The sequence below is a fragment of the Pinus tabuliformis genome, chromosome 5_2 (assembly GCF_031772625.1).
Source record: "Pinus tabuliformis cultivar Carrire ecotype Pingquan chromosome 5_2, CPIR1, whole genome shotgun sequence".
In the NCBI taxonomy this organism is placed as follows: Eukaryota; Viridiplantae; Streptophyta; class Pinopsida; order Pinales; family Pinaceae; genus Pinus; species Pinus tabuliformis.
This window is the reverse complement of record NC_142306.1, coordinates 879,552,350-879,578,012: the sequence shown is the minus strand read 5'-3', so window position 1 is coordinate 879,578,012 and position 25,663 is coordinate 879,552,350. Positions and strand designations below refer to the sequence as shown.

The 25,663-nt window shown below is 39.9% G+C and overlaps 1 protein-coding gene across 2 annotated transcripts in view; it reads left to right on the top strand.

Moving 5' to 3' along the window:
- The window catches only part of LOC149162115 (Mitochondrial import inner membrane translocase subunit Tim17/Tim22/Tim23 family protein), a 75,048-nt gene extending 53,910 nt beyond the window's left edge, over window positions 1–21,138 (top strand). For both annotated transcript variants that reach the window (XM_089437144.1, XM_089437145.1), the window contains exon 5: window positions 20,301–21,138. In XM_089437144.1, the coding sequence (XP_089293270.1) occupies window positions 20,301–20,386 (86 nt within the window). In that variant the 3' untranslated portion in view covers window positions 20,387–21,138. The remainder of the gene's footprint in view (window positions 1–20,300) is intronic.
- Window positions 21,139–25,663: the final 4,525 nt, after the last annotated feature.

Genomic DNA, 25,663 nt, shown 5'->3' with positions numbered 1-25,663 from the left:
TCTGTACTGGAGCTTCCTCTCAATATGCTGCATCATGTTGCCCATAACACTGCCACTGCTAACTGCTGCACTACAAATCAGTTGCTGAGAAGTAAGCAACTGAAAAGTCACCCAAAAGTTGACATGTTGGTAATTCTGGATGCCCCATGATGCTGAAGCTACCTCTGCTGCTAATCTGTGCTAACCCTTTGATGCTACTGCGCTACTGTTGTATCTGCTCTGTGCCTCCCGCATTGTTGCAACACTCTACTTTGCTGCTTCAGACTTTGGCACTTTAGCTTTGCCACTGTCGCTCCATCATCCCTCGCACCAACCTGACTCTCGTCATTCTGCCTCTGTCATTAAGGGCTCTCGTAGTCGTATGTGATCCAAGAGTTTGGGCACCTCAAGGATCCTACCCCTCGTGTAGTCTTCTCGACTACAACTCAATATTGCCCCACCTCTTCTCTAGAGGTGCATGAGCACTCATGGTGCAATCATCATCATCTCCCTCTTTGTCAGCTTGCACTAGGGCAACCTTTGAGTCAGACTTCTCTTCCTTGCCCTTCTTCCGAGGACACCGAGTGGCGAAATGACCCAGTTCTCCACATCTGAAGCATCTGACTTTGGATAAGTCTTTCTTTTTCCTCTTCTGTTGCCCTTGCTGTCCTGCAGATGCGAGAGCTACATCCTCCTCTTCCTCCTTCTTGGCTTTGATCCCTTTGCCACTGCTTCCTGCCTTGGTCAACCGCCTAATCTCTTCTTGTCGAAGAGTTGCCCACATCTCCTCCCAATTGGGGAGAGAAGCCCTGCCCAAGATGCTCTGTGCAAAGGTTTCCTAGTCTTCAGTGACTGCATTCAGGGCAGTCCTGATCATGAATTCAAGGTCTGGTGTAGACCCTACAGAAGTTAGTTGGTCTCAGATCCCTTCTGCATCTGATACTGTCTCAGCTGGCTCTTAAGAAACATCTTCTGTTGAATGGAAGTTCCCTCGTAAAAAGTGGTCAAGGCCTTCCACATTTCCCTTGCTGTGTCCTTCTCAGCAATATGTGGGATCACATGATCCTTAACCCCATCCAAGATCATGCACTTCACTTTTGCCTGAGCCTCCTCGTACTTCTTGAGAGGATCAACATCAACCGGAACAACAACCGTCTTCAAGGCATAATCCTTGATGCGATTTTGTCCAAGACTGCCAGGATCCTGGCCTTCCAGATGACAAAGTTGGATGCTCCATCCAACCTGTCTTGATCCCTCAATCCATTAACTGCCATCTCTGCTCAAATGAGTGTCGAACAGGTTCTCTTCTCCCTCTTTTGCTGCTGCCCCAACAAAACTCAGATCTGGATTTCTTTGGCGCTAGAAATCCTCTAAGGAACAAGCTCCCTCTGAAATTCGATTTCCTTCACAGAAATCCTTCTACCAACAATTGTCAAACCACCCCTCTAATCTCTCTTTTTACTGTTGCTCAACACCGGATCTAGATTTCTTGGTAAGAAATCTTCTGAGGAACTGATTGCCTCTACTTTACTTCAGCCCCACTAGGTACTGTTCTGCACCAACAGAATCAACACCCCACCAGCAACTCCAGATGAAGTCTGCGCTGCACCTCTAGCCCTGACAACCGGAAAAATGAGACTCAACAGTCTCTGTGTTGGCCCAACAATCACTGCGCTGCCCTCTGCAGCTACAACGTCACACAAACAGGCTGATGCAGGCTCTGCGTGAGCCTCCCTTGGTGACTGCGTCACCCCTCCTTTTCTCTCTTGGCTAAAAACTGCGTTGTCTCTCGGGACAACTGTCTTCAACACAGATTCTCCTCTGTCCTTTTGCTGATGGCTTCAATCCTCCTTGATCTGCAATCGCTCTGATACCATGTGAAAATTTCTGAATCTAATAAACCAGAAATCCTACTGCAGTAAACTGATTTACATTACCTACTTGTTTTCTTCATTTAACAAGTTATTTTTGGAAAATATTCAGAAAATATAAATGTAAATACATTGCAGCCTACACCACTATACAGATCAAGAACTGAAAAATAAATGAGACATCATGCAAAGGACACACTTATTTTTGGACTAAACGTCCCCGGAAAAACCCAATGCAGGAAAACCGGTGCAACAACTTTGAGGGTTTTCTATTATTAAGCAGAAGTTCTGAATACAAATGCTGGTTGCCCTCCTGGCAAACCAGTGACAGAGAAATACAATAGCAGAGAACCTGAGTGAGTTTTACCTCACTTTACCGACAGAATCCCGCTGATCCTGCAACAAAACTGGTTGGCCGCGACTACAATGCCGCAACTACAACTTCGCTGCCCCTTCGCAGTAACTGTGTGGACCTGCGTGGAGCTCTCTGAGGCTCTATGACCACTTTGCGTTAGCCCTTCTGCCCACTGCATCAGCTTTCTCGATTATTCCGGCAGGTCCTCGACTTTCTGCATGGAAGGCAATTCTTCTTTTGTGCTGGCCCTCCTGGATCTGCGTTAAGGCTGCGTGGGCCCAGACTGGCCCAGCGTCAGCTCTCCCAGCTACTGCCCTGCCGCCACAAGTCTCTCTTTTCCATTTTGTCTATATTCCCGAACTATCACTGCCTCTCAGTTGTAAGATCTCCCCAATTGATTTCCCTCCTGAGAACTTCTTACCTCGTAAAATCGATTTGCTCAATCTCTCTATATGTTCTCTCCAATTGACCCCAAGCCTCCATTTATACTTTTCCTGTTGATGAATCAATGGTTGAGATTAAGTCTCTAATCAATGACTAAAATTAAATTAGAGTTGATCCTAGTCTCTTAGAAGCTTCTCACCCATATTTTCATTAATACCCATTAAAATTTTTATTTTCCTAAGTTTAGACTTAGGAACCCCATTAAAAATATTAATTATTTTAATAAAATAGAATCCGGGTGGAATTTCACCAAACGATTTCCGGATCTTGGAGATCTCATGTGTTCTAGCCCCTCCACAAAATTTCGGAGCTAGAGCACATCCGATGCTGCCCAAAAATAAACACATAATATGTCCTCATATGAAGTATGAGGTGGTTGACAACAATTACATAACTCTGATTAGAAAACTCTAAAAGGACACCTGAGAATGGAATGTATAAGGAAGAGATCATGAGATATGCAACCCTGATGAAGACAATCAACATCCAAAAGATCAAGAAGACTTGACTAGAAAATCTCCCGGAAAGATATGAAGACTCTGATGGAAAAGATGTAGACCCTTGACAATGGATATCTTTGGGAGATGTGTCAACATGAATGTAGGATGCTGATACCTACAAGAAGATGTCATGATGAAGAGCCATCTCATAAGGTATGATTTAATTTAATATTATGTTATGATTTCTTGAATAATATCTGGATGAGTTCATGTAGGGCTACTAGAACAAGACTTGTAAGTACAAGTACAACCAACGGTCATGCGATGGATGGAAACTCCTAAAAGAAGCATGGAGAGAAAAGAAGTAGCCATATGAAGAAAAGGGTAACTAGGTTCGGTATTTGTCAATGTAATTTTGATCTTTGTACTTGTCAAGAAAAATAATTATTATTTTTATAAATTATATGAATGAGTTTCTTGCTCATTCTATAGGTCTAGGAAAGTCAAAAAGTCAAAATTATATTGAAGAATTCTTTTTGAGCATTTATGTAATGAACATGATTCAACCTAGTGTCAAGCAACCCTCCAAGACAAGCACCATCCTTCAAAGAAGAATCCTGCAAACAAAGCAATGAAAAGACATCATGTCGGCCTGCAAAAATATATTAAATAACTAAAGCATGACATGTTGGTTCACCTGGATAAGGCAGCTCAAACTGGAGACATAACCACTATATATACCCAGCTGGGGTATCTGCAAAAGACAAAAAATCTCGGACATCTTTGAAGTTTTCGGAGGTATGGTACAAGACTTCAGATAGCATAGTAAGACAAAAAATCTCGGCTAGCCCAGTGAAGACAATATCTCGGACAAGGTATAGGATGACTGTATTTTGGTAAGCTCATAGGCACAATATTACTGTCTTCTTTGAGGGTCATCATGCTCACAGTCTTGGTATAATCGGACAACTCTCAACATAATTATGATCTCAATATGCCATCTCGGACAAATCAAAATATCAGAGAAGTATGGAAGATAATAATGAATACCTTGGTGAAGCATTCACATAGATGTCTTAGTATGGAAGCCTCATCTACATAATGATGATCTCAGAGAAAAGTGCAGTAATAATCTAAAAGGAGATGGAGATATGGTGCAACAATTATGGTCTCATTATTGTGATGAATATCTTAGTGAAGGTGCATGAATGATGAATTCAGTGAAGCAGCAGTGTTGACGATGATCTCAACAACAAGAAGATGATTGGTGATTTGGTCTTGGAGTGGCCTAGTAGTTCAAGGGTTATGGTCTTGGTGTTCGTCAATTGAATCTTCGTAAGAAGAATTTCGTGCGGGTTTTCCTCTCCAAGAAGGAGAGGTTTTGGCCCTGGCAGAATGCCAACATTTTGTGTTCTTGTCTCTTTATTTTTGGTAGCAATTTGATGAAATAAACACACCCTCTAATAATAAGAAGAAGATCAAGCTAAGATAAATTGTAACAACACTTCACAAATTGTTATCAAGTCTAGAAAAATCTTTCTAATCCTATTTGCCCTAGATTCTTCAACAGGAGCATCCTTTTAGTTGGAGCTGGTAAATTAGGGGGTTGGAGCCTCATTCCAGTGGCTAGAGAATCTTGGAAGTTAAAGTTTCCTCTTGATGAAATCTTCAAAGACTTATATTAAAAGCATTTAGTGGTTTTTCTCCTGGAAGGGCTTCCACCTAAAAAATTTATTGTGTACTGTCTTCGATGTTGTGCATTGTTGAATGGTGTTGCTAATTGTTATTGTGATGTGATGCTGATTTATGTTTTGATCTAATGCTAATGTTATTTAATGCTTTGCAGATTAAAATTAACAAATTGAAGTGAAAAACTGATTCAACCCCCTCCCAGTATTTCCAACATAGGTCGTGGTGAACTTGTTTCTTGGGAGCATCTTCTTGAATATGTTCACACACTAGTATAGTGTTCCCATGGAATCCTATTGTTGATGTTTGTAGCTCGGGCAGGTACTTCCACACAGGCGTAAGTCTCTAGGTGTGTGCAAGTCACCTAATTGACCCTAAACCTTAACAATTACTTTAATATTTAAAGTAATTGACTTTTATAAGATAAAGTGAGTTAATTTAATGAAATGCAAAGATTATTTGCATTAGTAAATTAGATGAATCTAAACCATTGATCTCAACTTTCAAGTGATGTTGAGATCTAATCTCAATTGTTAATCACTTTGGAGATTAAGGTTGTGGATTTAGTCAATAAACTTATAAAAGGATGGCTAGGATAAGGGAGAATACACATTACATCTTGAGCACAAGACAATGAGAGTGAGATCTCTTTGATTGGGTGAAGGACTTCCATTCTAGTGTGTAGTGACTAGGTTGTTGGGGTTAGGAAAATTAACACATACATCTCTTGCGTAGCCTTCTTCACGATGATATGAGGGATTAGATGATATTTTACCAAATCCTACGAGACTCGCTTCACCTTCACTGTATTATTGTTGTATTGTACTAGGTCTTTGGGATTTGGAGGAGGTTTGACCTCCTTCATCTCAATGTACCAAAGGTTCACAACTTCCAATAGGTTTTGTAGTGTGCACTTCCATAACATATAGAGGTGTCCTCTAATACGTGACTTTCTCACACTTTGGGTGTGGCCATTACTCTGATTCTAGTGAACGAGCTTCAATCTCCACTCACTTGAAAACTAGTTATTCTGATCCATAAACTGTCGTTGATATTCCATTGGATATCACAACAGATCTAGTAAAAATATACAAAAAATCGAAATATGAAATCTATACAATGAGGGTTAATTTGTCTAAGATTTTTAGGTTCATTATGTTACTTTTTTTGCTTATGCATACAATAGAGAAAATATGGAAAATACAGAACAGTGAAATATAAACACAAATCACAATGAACACAAGATATGTTGTGGGAAACTTTTTCGGGAGAAAACCTAATTGGAAGGTTAGGCTGCTTTGGTCTCTTTTTCTTTGAATGGAAATGGTGCGAATACAAAGGAGTGAGACCTATGCCCCGTGGGCTGCTATAGAACATGAACCTTCTCTGTTCTGCTCTCTCTCTATCAACTCTTTGTTACTTTGCTCAACTATGGAACAAAATGCACTCGAATAGAATGAAACCCTTTTCCCTCCTAGTGGCTTGGTTATAACATGGCCCAATAGCCAATCAACGATTAAGTTTAACTCCTTCAACTCTTAACTAGAGTTACAACATTGACCCTTATCAAGTCTTCTTCTTCATGTTCACATGGCTAGCCCGTTTTCCATGAGTAATGGTGTTGACATGCATCCTCTCGAATCATGGTGGACAAAACAAGAAGATCAACTTCTTGGTGGCATAATTGTTGCATACAAAATCTGTTTGAGGTCTTTCTTGTGTTGTTGGAAAGGTATTTGAGTAATAGAACAATGTCAGGGGGTGTCGGGCAAGTGAGTTTTGGGACCCCAAAAAACTTCATTAAATGCCTCAAACTGCCTCTACAAGGGTTTGAACCCCAATTAAACTATGACCCGCCTTTAAAAATGGAACTGTCAGCTGATTCATCCAATTTTTCCACTCTGCATAATAATAAATGTTACTTCAAGGAATCTGCTAGATAGTAATTGGCCAGGTTGCTAGGGTCAGGAAAATTAACACATCTCTTGGGCAACCATGAGGGATCAGATGATTCTTCACCAAATCTAACAATACTTGCTTTACTGTATTCTACTAGGGCTTTGGGATCTGTAGTAGGTTTGACTTCCTTCACAAGGTACTATTACCGCTCAAACTAGCAGGGGTTCTAGGAGGGGTTTCCTATAGAGCAACTACTAGGTCAAGCGTAACAATGGAGTGATAGCCCACTGTCACCTCAGCTAAGGCTCCCTGCTCTTTATGGACTTTCACCGATGGGAGGAGACCTGGTATAGTAAGAATCACGATAATGAATGTATCAATGATAGGATGAAAGGTGATCCTAAAGGACTATTCACAAGAGACGTTGAAATATATGGCTTTCTTGCTTGAGAAGCAAGGTGTAAGACTCTCTAGGAAGGGCCAAGGGGATTTCAAGGGCTAGGGTTTGAGAATGAGATTTGTAAAGGAGATACCTAGTCCTAGAAATCCATGGGAAAAATCCTAGAAATCCTTGGCTAGATTGTGAGATAATTGATGCCCTAGGTGACACATGGAGGCTAATCCTAGAAAGAAAGAGGAAAAGGTGAGAAAAATATGCTTTAAAGTGATCACCTATGGAGGATCTGTGCCTAATCCTTGGGAGAAATGGAGTCAAGAAGATTTTAATGCTTGGGATGATTTCAATTAGTCAAGGAGGCCTCTAGAACAATTTCACATGGAAATTTGGCATGGGACAATTGCTCACGGTCTTTATACTTTCCACTATAAAAAGACAAATTTCCACCATTTCTCATTAGAAAAACAACAAACTTCAGCCTAGTATAGCGAAAATCCCAGCAACATGCATGTGACATAAAGAGTGACAAAATAACATTAAACAAATACTTACATGTAAGAACAAGTATATCCAATCACCATCATATGCCAATAATGAAGCTCCAAGACAAAAATGAAGAGGTCCAAACATCAAAATTCATCTATTCATCCAATTTCGTCCTCCAAAAGAATAGCGAAAATCTCACAAGAGAGAATGATCCAATCCAAGTGATGATGAGAGAATGAATCAACTCTCATATATTTATACAATGTCTAATGAGTTTGATTTAGCCAATTTGGCCTAATTGAGCCCCTAGAATAAAATAATGTGCATAATAACAATAACCTTTGGTGACAAGGCCACCAAATAGCTCAATAATACATGAATAAGCCTCTCAAGAGGGTCGAATGATCAACAAAGTGAGTCGTTGGGCCTTTGAGAAGGCCTGATGAAGTCCAAAGGGTGTCATGATGTAGAAATGGACTCCCATCATAGTGGACAAGGGGGTGGCCCCTCGTTTTCCAAGAAAGAGCCTGTGGTGCTCCCAAGTGGGTGTGGGGGCACAAGGTCATTCTCATGGGTCTCCAAATAGATCGGAAGTGCATGTAGACCATCTAATAAGGGCTGAAATGATGATATAAGACCTCCCTTTGTAGTGGGGGACAATCCTCTGGATCCTGGAACATCTGCCAAGTGTATGGTACATCTGTGTAGCCGGCTGGGCATGGTGAACTAGGTGCATCATCCTCATCCAAAAGGTGGAATAGGAGCAATCAACAAATGCTGTTGGGGATCCATGAAGTAATCTCGACTATGGTGGAGGCCCATGGCTCTCAATGTTCACCATATAAGTGCCAATATGGCCCTCTGGAGCGCTAGGACCCTGTATAGGGAGACCAAGCCCCAAATGGGAATCCACCTGCAATCCTGCATAAGATCCAACATGTCCTCTTGCCCTCCAATGCAACAAATCATTAGAATAATCAAGTAAAAGAGTTTACAAGTCACAGAATCAATGGGGCACTTCATGGTAGCATGCCCTTCCATAGTGGGCTTTGGTATGTACAAGTGTCTCCAAGCTCAATAGGGGGGTAGCCAACGACCCTATTAGGTGGTTTCAACCTCTAGAGGGGGTGACATGTACATGGTACATCCCTTAAGTGGTAGGTGGAAAATGATATGATAATGGAATGGAGTGGGGGTCAGGGGAATCATCCAGACCACATGTTAAGGTGCAAGGGTGGCTGTAATAAGGGAAGCCCACACATGGGTATATGAGTGTAGGAGGGAGCAAATCGTAGTACATGAGGTACTTTGGCCTTTGTTTTTCCACCGTTCTTTATATGCATTTTGCCTTTTATTGATTTTTCTTCATAACTGCTCGGGGCTCCAGAGGATGAGAGCATGAAGGACCCTATTAGGTGGTTTCAACCTCTGGAGGGGGTGACATGTCCATGGTACATCCCTTAAGTGGTAGGTGGCAAATGATATAATAATGGAATGGAGTGGGGGTCGGGGGAATCATCCGGACCACATGTCAAGGTGCAAAGGTGGCTGTAATAAGGGAAGCCCACACTTGGGTATATGAGTGTAGGAGGGAGAAAATCGTGGTACATGAGTTACCGCATCCTTTGTTTTTCCACCCTTCTTTATATGCATTTTGCCTTTTATTGATTTCTTTTCATAACTGCTCGGGGCTCCAAGGGATGAGAGCATGATTTGTAATATGTAGTAGTGAATACCACCTTAAGGTGGGGCGGCTCATCGCCCACCAGGGTTTGGGACAATCATCGGTTCCTTAATGATAGAGGGGGCTCATCTAGGGCCCATAGGGACCAGGGTGATGGCCATGGATAAGTGGTAGAGCTCATGTTTAGTTTTTTCCCACGTGCTAAATTTGTATGTTCGACCAACTTTTGCATTTTGTGTTACATTTCCTGTTGAGAGGCCAAATTATGCTTTTTCTTTTCTTTTTAGCTGCATCAACCTCTAGGGAATCGTTCCAGGCCCGACCCAATGTGTGGACAAGGGGAGGGGGAGGCTAGCCCTACGTGGACTTGGTGGACACATGTGGACCTGGATGGGAAAATATATGACGGGGTTAAAATGAGTGGAAGGGGAGTGATGTAGGTGGTATCGAAAAGTGGGACCACACAACAAAAATCGAGATTTCCCATGTAGTGCCAACCCAAAAGCCAAATGGCCAGTAAAGGAGATCCCACGGGACTATGATACAAGGGTAACCACGAAATTGGGCAGTGGAGACAAGAATACAAGCCTAACCCACTCTTTTTGCCGAATCCCCCACCAATCCATGCCCAAAAGTGCCCATGACAAGTAAGGAAATTACCCAACTATATGAATGAAAAGCCATACCTTTGGGGTTGGGAGTCCCACCTTCAAACATACATTCATGACAAGTGGTCGAGGGACCACATGGCTAGCTCAAGTGGCAGAGACAATGACACATTGAGCTATCTGGCGGCTTCAAGGGGGCTGTTGGCTGCCGGCTGAGGACCATCTAGGAGAAGAATTTTCTCGTATATACACTACCCACAGGTGGTGGGTAACAGGTACCAAAGGATCACAACTTCCAATAGGTTTTGTAGTGTGCATTTCCATAGCACAAAGTTGGAGGTGTCCTCCAACATGTGACTTTCTCGCTTATTGGGAGTGGCCATTACTGTGACTCCTTTGAACAAGCCACAATCTCCACTCACTTGAAAACTAGGGTTTTACACCCCACAATCCTTCTCAAGCCCATGTGCCAACACTGACACATATTTGTTTCACTTATTGAAGCCTGTACATACTACTCTTTGAGACCATCTGATAACTCTGTTTCCTTCAAGGCTGATCTCACCATGCGGAGAATTCTAAGAAGCTTCAGATGCACTGCTCTGATACCATGTTAATTATTTAGAGCATGGTAGTCAGATCTGCATTTAAATACAAACTCTAATCCTAGGAAATTAAAGCCTTACCTACAATGAAATTTCTGTAACTTAAATTCAAATTCTGCTACACATATTGCTGGAAATTTCTAACAGCAACACATACAAAAAATGCTCAGAAAATCTAAATTTCAAATCTGCAACTCTGGTTATTCATGAAATGGAAAAACAGTTAACTACTACACTTTCAAAATAATAATAGTCACACTCTTTCAATGGCTTGTTGATTTGGGGGTTTGGGAAATTCCACCCAGAAGTGATTTTATTAAAATAATTAATATTTTTAATGGGGTTCCTAAGTCTAAACTTAGGAAAATTAAAATATTAATACCCATCATGGGTGAAACTTCTAGAAAAAGACATGGATCAAGCCAAAACGATCTGAGACTTTGATTATGATTTAATCTAGGCTGTGGGTTGTCCAACAAGAAGATATAAGAAGGGGCTTGAGGGTCATTTGGAAGACACACTGAGAGATCAAGGAAATCGATTTTTTGAAGTGAAAAGTTTTCTGGAGGAAAAATCGATTGAGGAGATTTCTTGTAGCAGAGGGGCAGTGAGAATCCGAAAGAAGGAATTTCCGGAGAGTACGAAGCAGAGGGAGAATAGAAAGATGTCTAGAAGAAGGTTGACGTTGGCCCACACAGTGCTGACACTGAGGTAGCACAGTCCTTGAGGGGAAGTCAAGTTTCCTACTAAGGGAAGTCGAAATTCAGTTGTCGGAAGTTGGGGTGTGAGTTCAGGAGGCAAAAGTTCGATTTTCTCAGCCAACAGAGGATCTGGAAGGGGGCAGCGTAATACCCAAGAGGGGTGACGTAGGAGATGCCCGGAGAGACGCAGTTCTGCGCAGAGACCACGTAGAGGGTGACGCAGGAGATGCCCAGAGAGATGCTGTTCTGCACAGAGACCACGTAGAGGGTGACGCAGAGCGTCCAATTCAGCAGGATCAGTGACTGATTCTCCAATGACAGGGTGAGATCATTTCACCTGTCTTTTGTTCAATATTCTCTCTGTATCGGATTGCTAGTTGAACATCCTAGAATTGTACTCAGATTTTCGCCTACATAATAATAAAACCCTCAGAGCTGCTGCACCGGTTTCCAGCATTGGGTTTTTCCGGGGACATTTGTCCAAAAATAACGGTGTCCTATGTGTTTGTATTTCCTTGCTTAGTTTCTATGTTTCAAAATCATATTTAATTTGGTGTAGGCTGCTTCAGTAATTTACTTCAGTGTTGCATGAAGAAATCTGAAGTAAGTTGTAATATAATTTACAATCTAGGTGAAGTAGATTCAGCTGGTTGCAGTAGGATTCCTGAGATTGTTCGATCTAGGAATTTTCACATGGTCTTGCCTTGACCTTCTTTATAGACTAGGAGAATGGGGAATACATTGAATCCAGACATATGCACAATTGTGTGCCTACTAGACGAAGTCAAACCGTACTTAACTAGTGTGCCTTCTTGCACGGATAGATGTGTCAATAAGGAGTGTGCCTCCAATGGTAACAATGCAAGGCATGCAAGTTTTCCATCACCTTGAGATATGTACCTACTCCAATATCTTGATGCAAGCACTACCTAAGGATCAGTGCTATCTTGCAAAAGGAGAACTGAACTGCTAAAACTGGAAATAGCATCTAACTGGAACTAGATCTGGAAATGTCATCTAACTGAAGACTAACAGAAACACTAGCTCTAAATATGGAACTTGCTTTTCTCAAACTAGAAAAACAACTAATAAAAACAAATTGCTAAACATGGACTACTGAAAACTGGAAGTATCTTGAGGATGACACATGCATGCCTAAGGTATACATCTGTCCTCTACCTCTCTCTTTCTCCTAAATAAATGCCAGCATTGTATCCTTGTTCACTGCTGTATGGATCTGTACGGAATAACTGCTGGAGGAGTCTCACCCTGCTGTTGTATGGATCTGCTCACCTGTCACACATGCTTGTATCTGCTCTGTTGTTGTACATGCCAATGTACCTTCTCTACATGTGCCCAGGTCTCTCTTGTCACTGCTGCCATTAATGGCACTCTGCTGGACAGTTTCCGAGGTACTAAGAATCTAACAGATACATGGAGCAGTGTGCACTATTCTATAGCAGTTAGCCATGAGGCTTCTTGCCTAGATTATTTCACCCCCTTGTGGAGAGAAGAATGCGAACACACACATGTATGTGTAGACTTTGAAGAAGAACAAGCTTGAACAATACAGAGTGGTATCTTAAAGTAGTTGGCCCGCGAAACATAGCAGATTATCCCAAATCAAGATTAGGCTGTATTTTAATGGGAACTGGCCATCCTAGAAGCTAACAAAAATGAAACAAACAATTATATAAGAACACACAGTGATCCCCATCGGAAGTGGTTGACTGAATAACCTTGTATAGGATTATATTATAGACCAACTGAATTACATTTTGCAGGTTTCCATCGAGTTCTCCAATGACCAAGAATTTACATGCTGCAAAGGCCTCTTAAACTACAGACAAATTGCTTGACAACTGATCGAAGAGAGTTTTTTTTCCCTTAATTTTTAATTTTATGTATTTGTTTTTCATTTTTCATTTTCATTTTATTTTTTTCCATATGGAAAGTGTGTAAACAACATTTGGGCCTAAAAAACGGTGATTTTTTGTCCTTTGACTGTATTTCTATGAGTAGCGGTTCTTGGAAAGACCTTCCCTTGAACTTTGAGACCAGTGGACATTGGGCATGATAAATTTGCCTCTTTGTTGCCGGGTTTGCTATTTGTTCCTCTTCATTTTCACTATGTAGGTTGACACTTGTAACTTGGATTTAGTATGCTATAATGGGTTAACTTTGAAGGGGCTGTGTGTTATCTGAACAGAGCTGCAGAATGAAATTATGGATACGGGAAAAAATGTTCATTTGTTGCTAGAAACTATTTGTTCCTCTTAAAGGTTTGAATATAATCAGAAGAGGGCAACCATGAAAGCTGTGTCAACTTAGAGATTTTTGTTTTTGAAGCCACTCGTAATCCTCAGTAGGGGATCAACCTTTTTGGGCAAAATATGATTTCCATGCTAACTTGATTCAATATGTTTTTCTTTCAGTTTCCAAAGAAAAAATCTGTAAAATTAGATAGATAGCTGCCAAAGGCATTCCATAGTGCACTTAAGCCGCTTGAGAAAACAACTCTTCATACTTGCCTCTTTAAGCATAATAGTAGGGATATTATATCTGTTTTCTATCACCAAAAAACTATGAAAATTACATCATTCAAATCATATCTTGAAAATCTCCTCTCTTATACAAAATTCTGTAGTATTATTAATTAGATCCAAGGTTCATGAGTAGATTTAGTTGTGTGCCCATCCTGGAGTACTGATATAATCAAGGTTCCTCTATCTAGTCCTAACCCATCTTTTGATGGTTCATCAATGATCCTGTTCCTGTCTCTGTATATGTGAGACAAAGAGATGTGTGATAAAGCTGCAATGAGAAGATGTACATAGTTATACAATGGCTGTAAATTGAAATTCCTCAATACTGTTTCTTTGTGCATCCATTGAATAACCAGAAGTGATTCACTGAATATTTGAATTTGTGATACACCAAAACTTTGGGTCAGTCTCAAAACTAATTCGAGAGCCATCAATTCACAGTAATAATTTGTTTCCTGACCTATTCCAGCCTTGAATGAAATGCTATGATTTGTAGATAGATATTAAATTCCCCTTGATCCTCCCTTGGGAGGGACCCCCTGTGAGGCACCATAAAAGTATGGCCATGGGATGTTTTTGTTGATTACCTCTTCTTTCAGCTCATGAAGGATTTGTTTATCCCAAGTCTCTGGGTAAGCATTTAATATGTTAAGAGCTTGGACAACACATTTGAGAGGTAATGTCTTTTTTCCCTCAAACAGCTTCAGGTTCTGGTCTAATCAGACTCCCCAAGTTATGTTAAGAGGAAGGGCTCTGATTTTCTTGGTATTATTTTTTGTATACCAGGATCTAAATTTCTCCTCTATGTCATCATCTTCCTCAAGTATTTCTTATTCCAATCATGCTTTCCACCTCTTTCCATACCACCTTTGTACAGGGACAGGCCTTAATTAAATGTCCAATGTGTTTTTCTGCTTGTTGACATGAGCTACAACTAGGACCATTAAAAATCGTCTTCTGTAGCAATCCCTGGGTCGGAACCCTAATTGTTTAATATCAACCACATGATTTTTTTTTGAAGGGCATCTTAATTTCCGTATGGTTCTCCACAAGTATATCCACTGCCCCTCCCTTCCTTCCTCAGCAAGAGCTTTGTAACCTATTCTGAGAACCAGTGTTGCGGGGGAGCGCCCCCCCTTCGAACCCGCTCCCGTAAAAAAATTTACGCTCCCTGGTCTATTAGGGAGCGACTCAGGGAGCGATCGCTCCCGCGCTCCCGGAGCGATTTTTAATGCCTGGGAGCGATCGCTCCCTGATCGCTCCCGGGCATTAAAAAACGCTCCGGGAGCGAATCGGGCCGGGCCGGGAGCGGTTCGGCGGAAAAAAAATCCGCCGGACCCGAAAAAATTAAAAATTTTAGAAATTTTTTTTTGTTTTATAAGGCCAATGGGCCAAAAAAACATTCATTATCACTTCATTGAGCAAGTTTGGAGCTGGAGCAAGAGCATTGGAGCGAAGAGCAAGTGCTGAGGAGCGAGGAGCAAGCCTGCAGAGGTAAGTAACTTAGTAATCTAGTTAGTTTAGCTGGTTAGGTAGTTAATTTAGTTGATTTAATTTAGTTGTTTGAGTTTAACTGTTTAAAAATCATGTATTTAAATTAAATTAATAAATTAAATTAATAAATTAAATTAATTAATCCCAATAAATTAAATTAATTTGCAGATTCAAGACTCAAAACCCTACAAACATCAAACACCATGGACCTGGGGATATTTATTGGCATTTTCCTCTTCCTGGTCCCTTTTATGGTTATTATGGTGGTGGAGAGTAGGAAACGGAGGGGGCCTCAAACTGAAGAGGTGGATGAAGAAGCCGGAGGAAGTCAAATGGGTGAAAACCCCAGTGAGGAGGAGGTGGAGGAGGGTGAACATGACCCTCAAAAAACTAAACAAGACCAAACTCCATTGTGGAAATATGTTCATAGGGCTGAAACAGGGAGAGGGGGTGGAACCACTAAATTTCATTGCCCCCATTGCAACACTGATTACACAGGTTCATACACCCATGCTAGAAGACACCTCTGCGGGAAAAGGCCATGGGATGGAGAGAAACAAATAGGAATCAAAACTTGTGCAGCGGTGTCAACAGCAGATAGAGCCAAATACATAAAGGAAGAGGAGGACGCCCAATACAGAACAAAAAGATCAAGGGGTTTCTTTGAACCAAGCTCACAATCACAAAGAACTCCTTCAACATCCTCCCAAGGCAGTGGATATGGACATGGAGGCACAGGGTCATCATCTTTAAGGCATAGAACCATATCAGATTTCCTTGATGAGGGGTGTAGGAATGATGTGGATTCAAAAGTTTACAGGTTCCTCTATGCATGTGGGATACCATTCAATGTTCTACGCTCACCTTATTGGCACGAAATGGTTTCTGCCATAAATGATGCCCCTAAAGGATACAAGAGCCCTGGGTATGACAAGGCAAGAACTGTTGGCCTTGATCATGAAAAAGCAAAAATATCACATTCTTTGAATAAAATGACAAGTTCTTGGACTGACAATGGGGTGTCCATTGTATCTGATGGATGGACAAATGTAAAAGGCAAGCCATTGATAAGTGTTCTTGCTGTGTCTGTTAGTGGTCCCATCTTTCTAGCTGCACATGATTACTCAGACAAGTTCAAGACCGCTATCAACATTGCAGAAGCATTACTTGAAACAATTGAGCGTATTGGCCCATAGTACATACAATGTCATCCAAGCCATCACTGATAATGCTCCTAATTGTAAGGCAGCGAGAGCAATTATTGAGGATAAATACCCGAACATATTTTGGTCTGGATGTTTGGTTCACACATTGAACCTTCTGTTGCATGATATTGTCAAAAACAAAAATGAACAATACCAATGGATTGGTGATTTGTACAAGAAAGGAAAACAAATGATAAAATTTATTACAAATCATAGCAATACCCATGGCCTTTTCCGCAGTCACTCGAGATTGGAGTTGTTGAAGATTGCGAGGACTAGATTTGGTAGCTATTACCTCACGTTCAGGCGCCTTTTGAAGGTAAGAGAGGCATTAGCTAGCATGGTATCAAGTCCACATTGGCAGGTGTTAAAGGAAAGGGCTACAAATGTAGCTGACATGGCAGGTTTTGAAACGGTGGAGGAGGCCGCTCTTGATGGGCAGTTTTGGACAACTGTGAGGCAGGTATTGGATTTCACCAAGCCAATTTATCACATGATTCGGTTTGCAGATACAGACAAACCAGTGATTGGCGAGGTGTATGAGCAAATGGATACCATGTTGGGGGAAATAAAAGACATTGTTCATAATAGAGATCCCAACTTGTACAAACTGATTCATGATTGTGTGTGTGAATGGTGGAATAGGCTTAACCTTCCACTACATTGCTTGGCGTATATCCTTACGCCAAAATACTACTCTACATCTTGGTTGGGCCAACCTGCAGCAGGGGGTGGGGTTAGGACCAAACCCCATTTAGATCAAGAGGTAACTAAAGGATATCTGGAAGCATTAGAAAAGTTGGTGCCTGACAGGGAGGAATGTGCAGCTGTGCGCCTTGAAATAGGCAGATACTTCAGTGTCCCTGGTTTGTATGGTAACTTCCATGCAATGGACGACAAAGATAAATTTGATTCTCTCACATGGTGGGAAACATATGGCGGCCACAGACTTTTGCCAAAATTGGCAAAAAAAGTTCTTTCACAGGTTGTAAATTCTTCTTCTGCAGAGAGGTGTTGGAGCACCTACAGTTATATACATAATGTGAAAAGAAACAGACTCAACGAAAACCGAGCAGAAAGCTTGGTTTATGTGCACTACAACTTGAGGTTGTTGAGCCATTACTGTGATCGGGCTAATGAAGATCCCACATATAAAATTTGGGACAATCACCTTGAGGACGACAATTTGGAGGATGGCATTGTACATATTGAAGAACTAGAAGAGGAGCTTGTAAGGGATGAAAATGAAGCAGCTGCAGCAGCCATGCCACCTCCACCTCCACCATCTAGTAGCAGTGCTCGAGGCCTGAGTCTTGTTCCATTGCTGTCGCCACCTCCATCGACACCCTCGCGTGGAGGTTCTAGTTTTGGTCGTCGGTCTGTGCGGGAGACTCCTAGAAGACCACCACGACCTGCTTATACTCCTGGAGACTCTCGTGGCAAGGGTCACTTGTAGATTTACAGTTTACTTGTCTTTTTTAGTTTCTATTAGACTTTAGTTTTCATATCTGTTTAGTTTTGAGTCCTTGACTCTTGACTCTTGACTCTTTCATATCATTATGATATTTTTTGTAAACATTATATCACTGTGACAATGAAAATTTGAAGTTTGAAGTTGGGCCTTGGCAATTATAACTCATTGGTAATGATTGTGAATTATGAATATGATGTTGCGTGAAAGACTAAAGTTGTTTCATTTCATCTCATTATTCATGTTTCATTTTATAAATTTTTAACATTTCATATCATGTTAAATAGGGAGTCCATACAGGTGAAGATGGTGTTCGATAGAGGAGGAATAACCTGTTGAAGAGTTTTGTGAACCCAACGTTTCGGACTGCCAAGTGAGTCCATCATCAGGGGCGCGACAATAGATAATCTTTAATCAATGATGTGTCCAAGAGCTGGGTTTTAGGGTATATATATCTAGGTATTTGAAGAATGGTGTGAGAAAATTAGGTCGGCCACAGTATTTACTAATGTATATATATTTTTTAACTTTTAATTTTTTAGTTTAATTATATATTTTTGAAAAATATGTATATATATAAGTTTTAATTTAATTTAATTATTTATTTATTTATTTGTTTGTTTGTTTATTTATTTGTTTGTTTATCTAAAAGATAATTAAATAAACAAACAAATAAATAAATAAATAAATAAATAATTAATTAAATTAAATTAAAACTTATATATATACATATTTTTCAAAAATATATAATTAAACTAAAAAATTAAAAGTTAAAAAATATATATACATTAGTAAATACTGTGGCCGACCTAATTTTCTCACACCATTCTTCAAATACCTAGATATATATACCCTAAAACCCAGCTCTTGGACACATCATTGATTAAAGATTATCTATTGTCGCGCCCCTGATGATGGACTCACTTGGCAGTCCGAAACGTTGGGTTCACAAAACTCTTCAACAGGTTATTCCTCCTCTATCGAATTTCATATCATGTTAACAGTTAGAAGTTAGGACTTAGAAATATCTTCGATATTACTTCTTGTAATGGTTAAACTTGGCTTACAAGTACAACTTTGGTGATCAATGATGATAAATGTTATTGAATTTTCAATTCTGAAAGCTTGAAGTTGAAACTTTAATATTGAATTTGATGAATCATGATTTATAAGACTCAATATGTTGCAGTTGTAATATGTATTTTACTAACTTGTGGACATGGTTGATGACAATTATAATTTCTAGATGATTGATGTGATATGGTTCAATGATCAATTTATGTTTTTTTATGTTTTTTTATGTCTATTTCATCATTCTACATGTTTTTGTTGACATATATGTATCAAAAATTAAAAAATATAAAAAATATAAAAAATTATATATTTTTAAAAATTCGCTCCCGGATTCGCTCCCAAACCGGGAGCTTCTGAAAATGGTCGCTCCCGCTCCCGTTTTCGCTCCCGCTCCCCGCTCCCGCTCCCGCTCCCAAGTAACATTGCTGAGAACATAGGTTTCAATTGAATTAAGTAATGATACCAGCTGATCATCATCTGCTCTTATTTTAATATGTCTTTTGATGTGTCGGTGTATCTCTACCATGCCTCAGTTTATTCTTCCCCCATCCCAATCTCTTCTCAAGTCAGCCAATGTTGTTGCCAATTTATTGACTGTTACCATTTCACAGTCCGTCTAAGAGTATAATAACCTTTACTTCTTATCTCCTGAATCATCTGAGAGATAATCTGTGCATTCCTTTGCTGCTTACCCATGGATCAATGCCAATATGTACTTTGTCTCCTTCGCGAACTTTCCAAATCGATTAGTTTCCCACGATATGAAATGCTGAGTTCATAGCTTTCTAGATAATTGACACATCATGAACTTAGTTTACAGGATTCTTACCTGATCCTTTATAGAAGCAGGACTAATATAGTAATACTTGTTTCTTAATTCTTATTACCTATACCACAGCCCATTTCCTTGAATTAATGTCCAGACATTTTTTGCTGCAAAAGCCTTGGAGAAAGGGCTTTTTTAAACCCCAATCTCCATTTGCTTTTGGTAAAGCCATCTTTTTCCATTAAGCTAGAACAAGCCCTTCCTTTGATCACCTGAGCTGATAAAATTTTAGCATAATCTTCTGATTGCTTACAATACACCTTTTGGAACCCAAGCAAGTGATATCCAATATACAATTTGATTCAATTTGTTATTCAGTGAAGTATGATGTTATGTTTTGAGTTCCAAACAATTGAGTTCAATCACTTTATAAAGTCAATTATATAGGTATAATGAGTATGTGTAGGGTTTTTTAATGCTAGTCTCGACTCTTCAGTTTTTATTTTGTGATATATAATGAGGGTCAGTTGTCTATTGGATAACTAAGGCCCTTTCTTTTACTGAGTTTGGCTGTTTCTGCTTTCAGGTGGTCCAAAAGCTGCCTGCGTTGGGTGTGCAGGCTTTGCTACCTTTTCTGTTTTGATTGAGAAATTTTTGGATAGACACGACTAATCATGGCGTCACTTATAATGCTTCCATTGGAATTGAATATCACTTGTGAAGGCCAATCTATTTTTCCCAATTGATACCAGTTGTTTCTTGGAGTGATTATTGAGGAAATTCATCCTTTCTATTTCGGAATTTCATACTACCTGAAGCTTGGGTCCAATATCAGGCATTGCAACTGCTGCATTGGCAGCTTTTGATAGAGAAACATATTTGAAACAACAATAACATGGGGGGTGAGAGCCTTGCAATTTTGCAGCCTCGTTTGTGCTCATTTCAATAATTTGGAGTAAAAACAGTATTTGTGTATTTATGCAAGAAGCCAGTTCTTTTCATTGAATGACTTGACGCATGGTATTTTACCATCCTTCCGGATATCTGACATTCATTTCACTTTCTTGTTCTCCCACCTTTTTTTTCCAGATTTGATATAAATCTTATATCAGATTTATTTTCCAGAAAATATTAGCATGTCTGTTGAGAGATGCTATATTGTATACTGCAGAAATGTCTGACATGTTGGCACTTGTTGCAGTACTTCACCATCGGGACAAAGCCACTTCACTTCCGAAGTGAAGTGTGATGGTCGGTTATGGTTATGTTTTAGCTTTATGTGCTATTTATTTTGTGACGGCTTGTCTTGAGTTGTCATAGCTGGGACTATTCACTATTAGTCTGTGTGTTGATCTTGATCAGATAGCTCTGTTGGTTGTGAAATAGAGTATATTTAATAGATACATGTAGATTTCTTGTGTGTCTGGCATGGTCCTCACCAAAAACTTTCTGCTTTTAAGGCATTTGAATCCGTTTGAGATTGTTTAGGTAATAATTGAAGGGGAAGGCGTTTCAGATTCAGAGCTGTTTAGTGTAATGGGCTGTGGCCTGGGAACATTGAGAGTTTCAGCGAAAGATATGGAGTTGGTATTTGGAAGAAAAGTGGAAAAATCCGAACCAAGAATATACTGCAATGATCTCTCAATTTGTGTTGATTCCAGAGTCCAACAATTAATGATATTTTGTAATTTGTATATCTTTTAATTGTATTTTATCAAAATATCCAGGGCCTCGTTGCATCTTTCAAACAAATACCAACAAAGGTGATGTTTTTCTTTATTGTGCATCTGTTAGACTTAGTTTTATATTTTAGAAAATTTATAACAAGTGGTACAAAAAGCAATGATGTGACCGGAAAAAAACATTGTGGTTTATTTGATCAGTGTTAGGAATTAAATAATTTCAACAACTTAATATATGTGGGAAGGAAAACCTTGCTTGAAAATTAAGGAGTTGTTTCTCCTCATTTATGAAAGAAAGAAAGAAAGAAAGAAATTATTTTAATGCTTACGAGGCTAAAGATAGCTTATGGGACAGATTGCGTCTTCATCTGCTTGATGTATTCGGCCATTTCTCTGTGAAGCTTCAAATTAAATGCTCCAAGCTTTTCGACAAATCCCTCGCTAAATAGATTATCCCAAGAGCTAGCTGCTAGCGTATTTGCATAACTTTCCCTGTTGTCTTTGAAGGCCGCACATTCTAAAATGAAATATTTATTTGTTTCCACTTTTCTGGAAGAACAAAAATGCATATTCTTTCCTCCCACACTTCCTTTGGCCTTTTCTAGCGCTCTGTTTCACAACGGAGTTGATGAGAATTAGTCCTTAACTGAGCAATAAGAATTTTGGCTCTCTAAGAGATATTGGCCTCTATGTATGATGACTATGAGTGGGATTAAACACTTCAATATAGTAATTTTTATTTCTTCCTAGCTCTTTAACCCAAGTATGCTTGTGGAACTTTTCCATAACAAAAGCTTTTATCTTTTCGCTGTTTATGGGACACGTGTTCAAACAAATACTCCATTTACTAAACCATTTGTTATTTTGCATCCAGGTTTTTTTCCTTTTGCCCAATCTATCATTAAAGACAACCTTAGGCCATCTACCCTCTTCCATTTGCTCAATTTTTTTTAAATACCTTATGACTCGTGTTGGAAATACTGAGAGGTGGGGTGAATCCGTGTTTCCTTTTTCAACTATTATTTTACCAATTAAAACATTTATATTCAGAACACAAGATGAACAACAAGTATCAATGCTTTTATTAATATAATCTTTGTAGTAAAATAGATACAATATAAATGGTTGCAATCAGTTGCCAAGCACCAACTTGGACTTTTGTGAGGCTCTAACCTCCAGAGCTCCAACTCTGTTTCACCAAGGCAACAATCTTGGACTTAGGAGCACCAACTCCCAAGGACTTCAATCCTTCCAGTTTCTGAGACACCAATCCCAAGGACTCCAATCCTTCTTACTTTTGAGGCATCAACCCCAAGGACTCCATTCCTTCTTACTTCTGAGGCATCAGCCCCAAGGGTTCCGAGCCAATCTTGTCAAGGCATGTTTGATAGTAATGTTCTGCACTCAGAGCTCTTCTTTACTGAGTTCTATCTGTTTAAAGCTTCACTGTAGTTTCCATGCTATAGCATCAATGACAACTAGTCTTCTTCTGGAGTCTTTACAACTCTTCATACTGTCCACACAGAGTCTCCAATAGCCTTCATGACCTCTGATAATGTCTCCACACAGCTTTAGTGAGTCTACTATTAGTTGCACTAAGCTCTGCATAAGAACCAACTTTCTGTTCACAGTGAATGCTTCAGCATGACTGCTTCTCTGTTGACTACTTCTCCCCTTCGACTGTCTCCTATCGTGTTGGTCCTTCAACCCTTTTTCTGTTCTGCTAGACCCTACAATTGCCTCTGTTTCCTCCATCTTTTTCAACGACATCCAACTTTTCTTGTTCTCTGTTTTTGTATCTTCCTCTTTCCGCTCGCTCTTTGGCTTCCTCCTCAGTCACTGTAGTTTCCTCTGCCTCACTTGATCCTTTGGCATCCCTCCTTGGTCGCTGTAGTTTCCTCTGCCTATTCGGATTAGCCACTGCTTCACGAACACGTTAATACAGAAGAGCAGGCCGTATTACAAAGGAAATGATGCTTATAAACCAATATCAGAGAGAGCCATTTTTTCCTTTTAATAACGTTCATACACAGGACTTTATCGTTTTACGAAGAGACTGTACACAATACAATTATTTGAAATACAAAAGAATATATGGAAAAACAACTAAAATGCTAAAGGGCAGACTTCAAAAATTATTACACCTGCATCTATAACTGTATCGGGTCCGCTACATATATCGCAATCGGTAGTCGCAGCTTCCTGATGGCCGATGGCTGATTCACCTGCGGATGCGATATGATATTAAAACACACTGCAATGTTGCTTCGGGTCCGCAACATACATCGCAATTGGCACTTGCGGGAGTGACAACCCTTTGTATATTGCGATATGCGAGCACCGATAGGGCGTGTTATCACTTAGAACTATAAACATTTGTATATAATCCTTTGTCCAAGTTAAATGTCAAAAGTTGGTGTCAAATTGTTTTTGTTCTATGTTTCTTATTTAGGGTTGGAGTTATAAAGGTGTTTGATTTGAATTATACTCTAATATGATTGGTCGTTCTCCACCATCATAGTTTCATAAGCCATGTCTTGTCGTATCCTAGTCACTGGTTCTTTCCGTAATTTCGCAGCGCAGTCTTTCATTGGTTAGTTTCGTAGCGTAATCATTGTTCAGCCATTCCGCAACGTGTCATCATTGAGCCGTTTCGCAGCGCATTATGAGAATTCAAAACTAACCGCACTGCGAAATCGTAGATTCGTGCGTTTTGCAGCGGATTTTCCCAAAGTGTCAAGTCTGTTGATGAGTCACCAATTCCGTCCTCTCATGTCAGTCATTAACCATCACTCCACCAATAGATTTGTAGACATGCACATAAATATTATTCAAATGTGTTTACCGTGCATGGATTTTTATGATGACCGTAAATGATGCATAAGTGACCAACATGTATGATGATATGTTTGAGTTTGCAAGCGGGCCTGTTTCCAAACGAGCCTGATTACAAGCGAGGCCGAGTTGAAGAGAATTGAATCACCATTTTACTTGAAGCTGTTGGTCATTGTCTGTGCAAAGATTTCAAAGGCAAAATGGAGAGGAAAGAACATAGGTCTGGAAAATGTCAGAGAACAGAGCCTGAAGGTTTAGACCTAGCATTAAGAGATGAAGGCGTGAAGAAAGTCTTCAAGGATGCCGGCTGTTGGAATTTCTGTAAGAAGCTGCAAGGTGGCCATGCTCAGGTAACAAAGGATTTTGCTTTAAACTTCACCGGTTTGAATTCTAAAATAGCTATGTTAGAAGTTCAAGTATCTCCGGAGGCAATTGCTGCTGTAACTGAGATCCCAAGAGGGGGGCAAGAATGGTTTAAGAACTTTAAGTTTGATATGAACCCCTGCAAAGAGTTTTTAAAAGAGGCATATGTGAATGAAGACCTAACAAAAGCAGTGCCTAGAAACTATGTTAAGGAGCACTATGCCCTTCTTCTCACCTGTATTCAGAAGTACTTAACCTGTGAGGGGAGATACAATAAGGTCTACTCTTATCACTTCAAGTTGCTGTTACATTTTACTGGTAAAGCATCCATAGATATTCCCTTTTACTTGTTTCACAGTCTAAGCAAAATGTGTGACAAAGTGCAATTAAGGAAAGATGACTATGAAACATCTTTATTTCACCATGGTTTGGTTAAATTGTTAGTTTTGGATGGTCTTCAGAAAATAGGTAGAGACTGGAACTTCTTCATCTTCATGGCTGGTTTCCAAAGTAAAACAGGTCTTACTCCACATCCAGTTAGAGAAAAAGAACAATCAGTTGAAGAACCCACAATAGCTGAGCTTCAAAAGTAGGCAAAAGGTAAAAAGAAGGTCAAGTCACAGTTAAGAAAATCAGTAAAGCCATTGATCATTAAAGAACAACCTCAGCCATCAGCAAAAGAGGAAGCTCATCATAAGAAGACTGTACCTGGACCAAGTGGATCTGAAACAGTGTCAAGAGTTAGGACAAGGAGCCAAATAAGCAAAGAAAAAGGCAAAACATTAGCTGTTGAAGAAAGCCCGATATCTAAGGCCAACTTGAGTGATTTGCTTGAGGCCATTGAGTTTGAGCAGGTTGAACCGGTGCACATTGAACCAGTGCACATTGACTTGACACAGTCATCACCAGAAAGCACCAAGAAGTCTAGAGCTTCAAAAAGACTGAGGTTTGATGAACCAGGTGATGAATTCATCCTCAAACCAAGAAGACCTATTACAAGAAAGCAAGTAAGGGAAGCTGAGAAACTGCCTAGGACAGAGGTAGCTGAGGAATTGTCCAGAACAGAGGA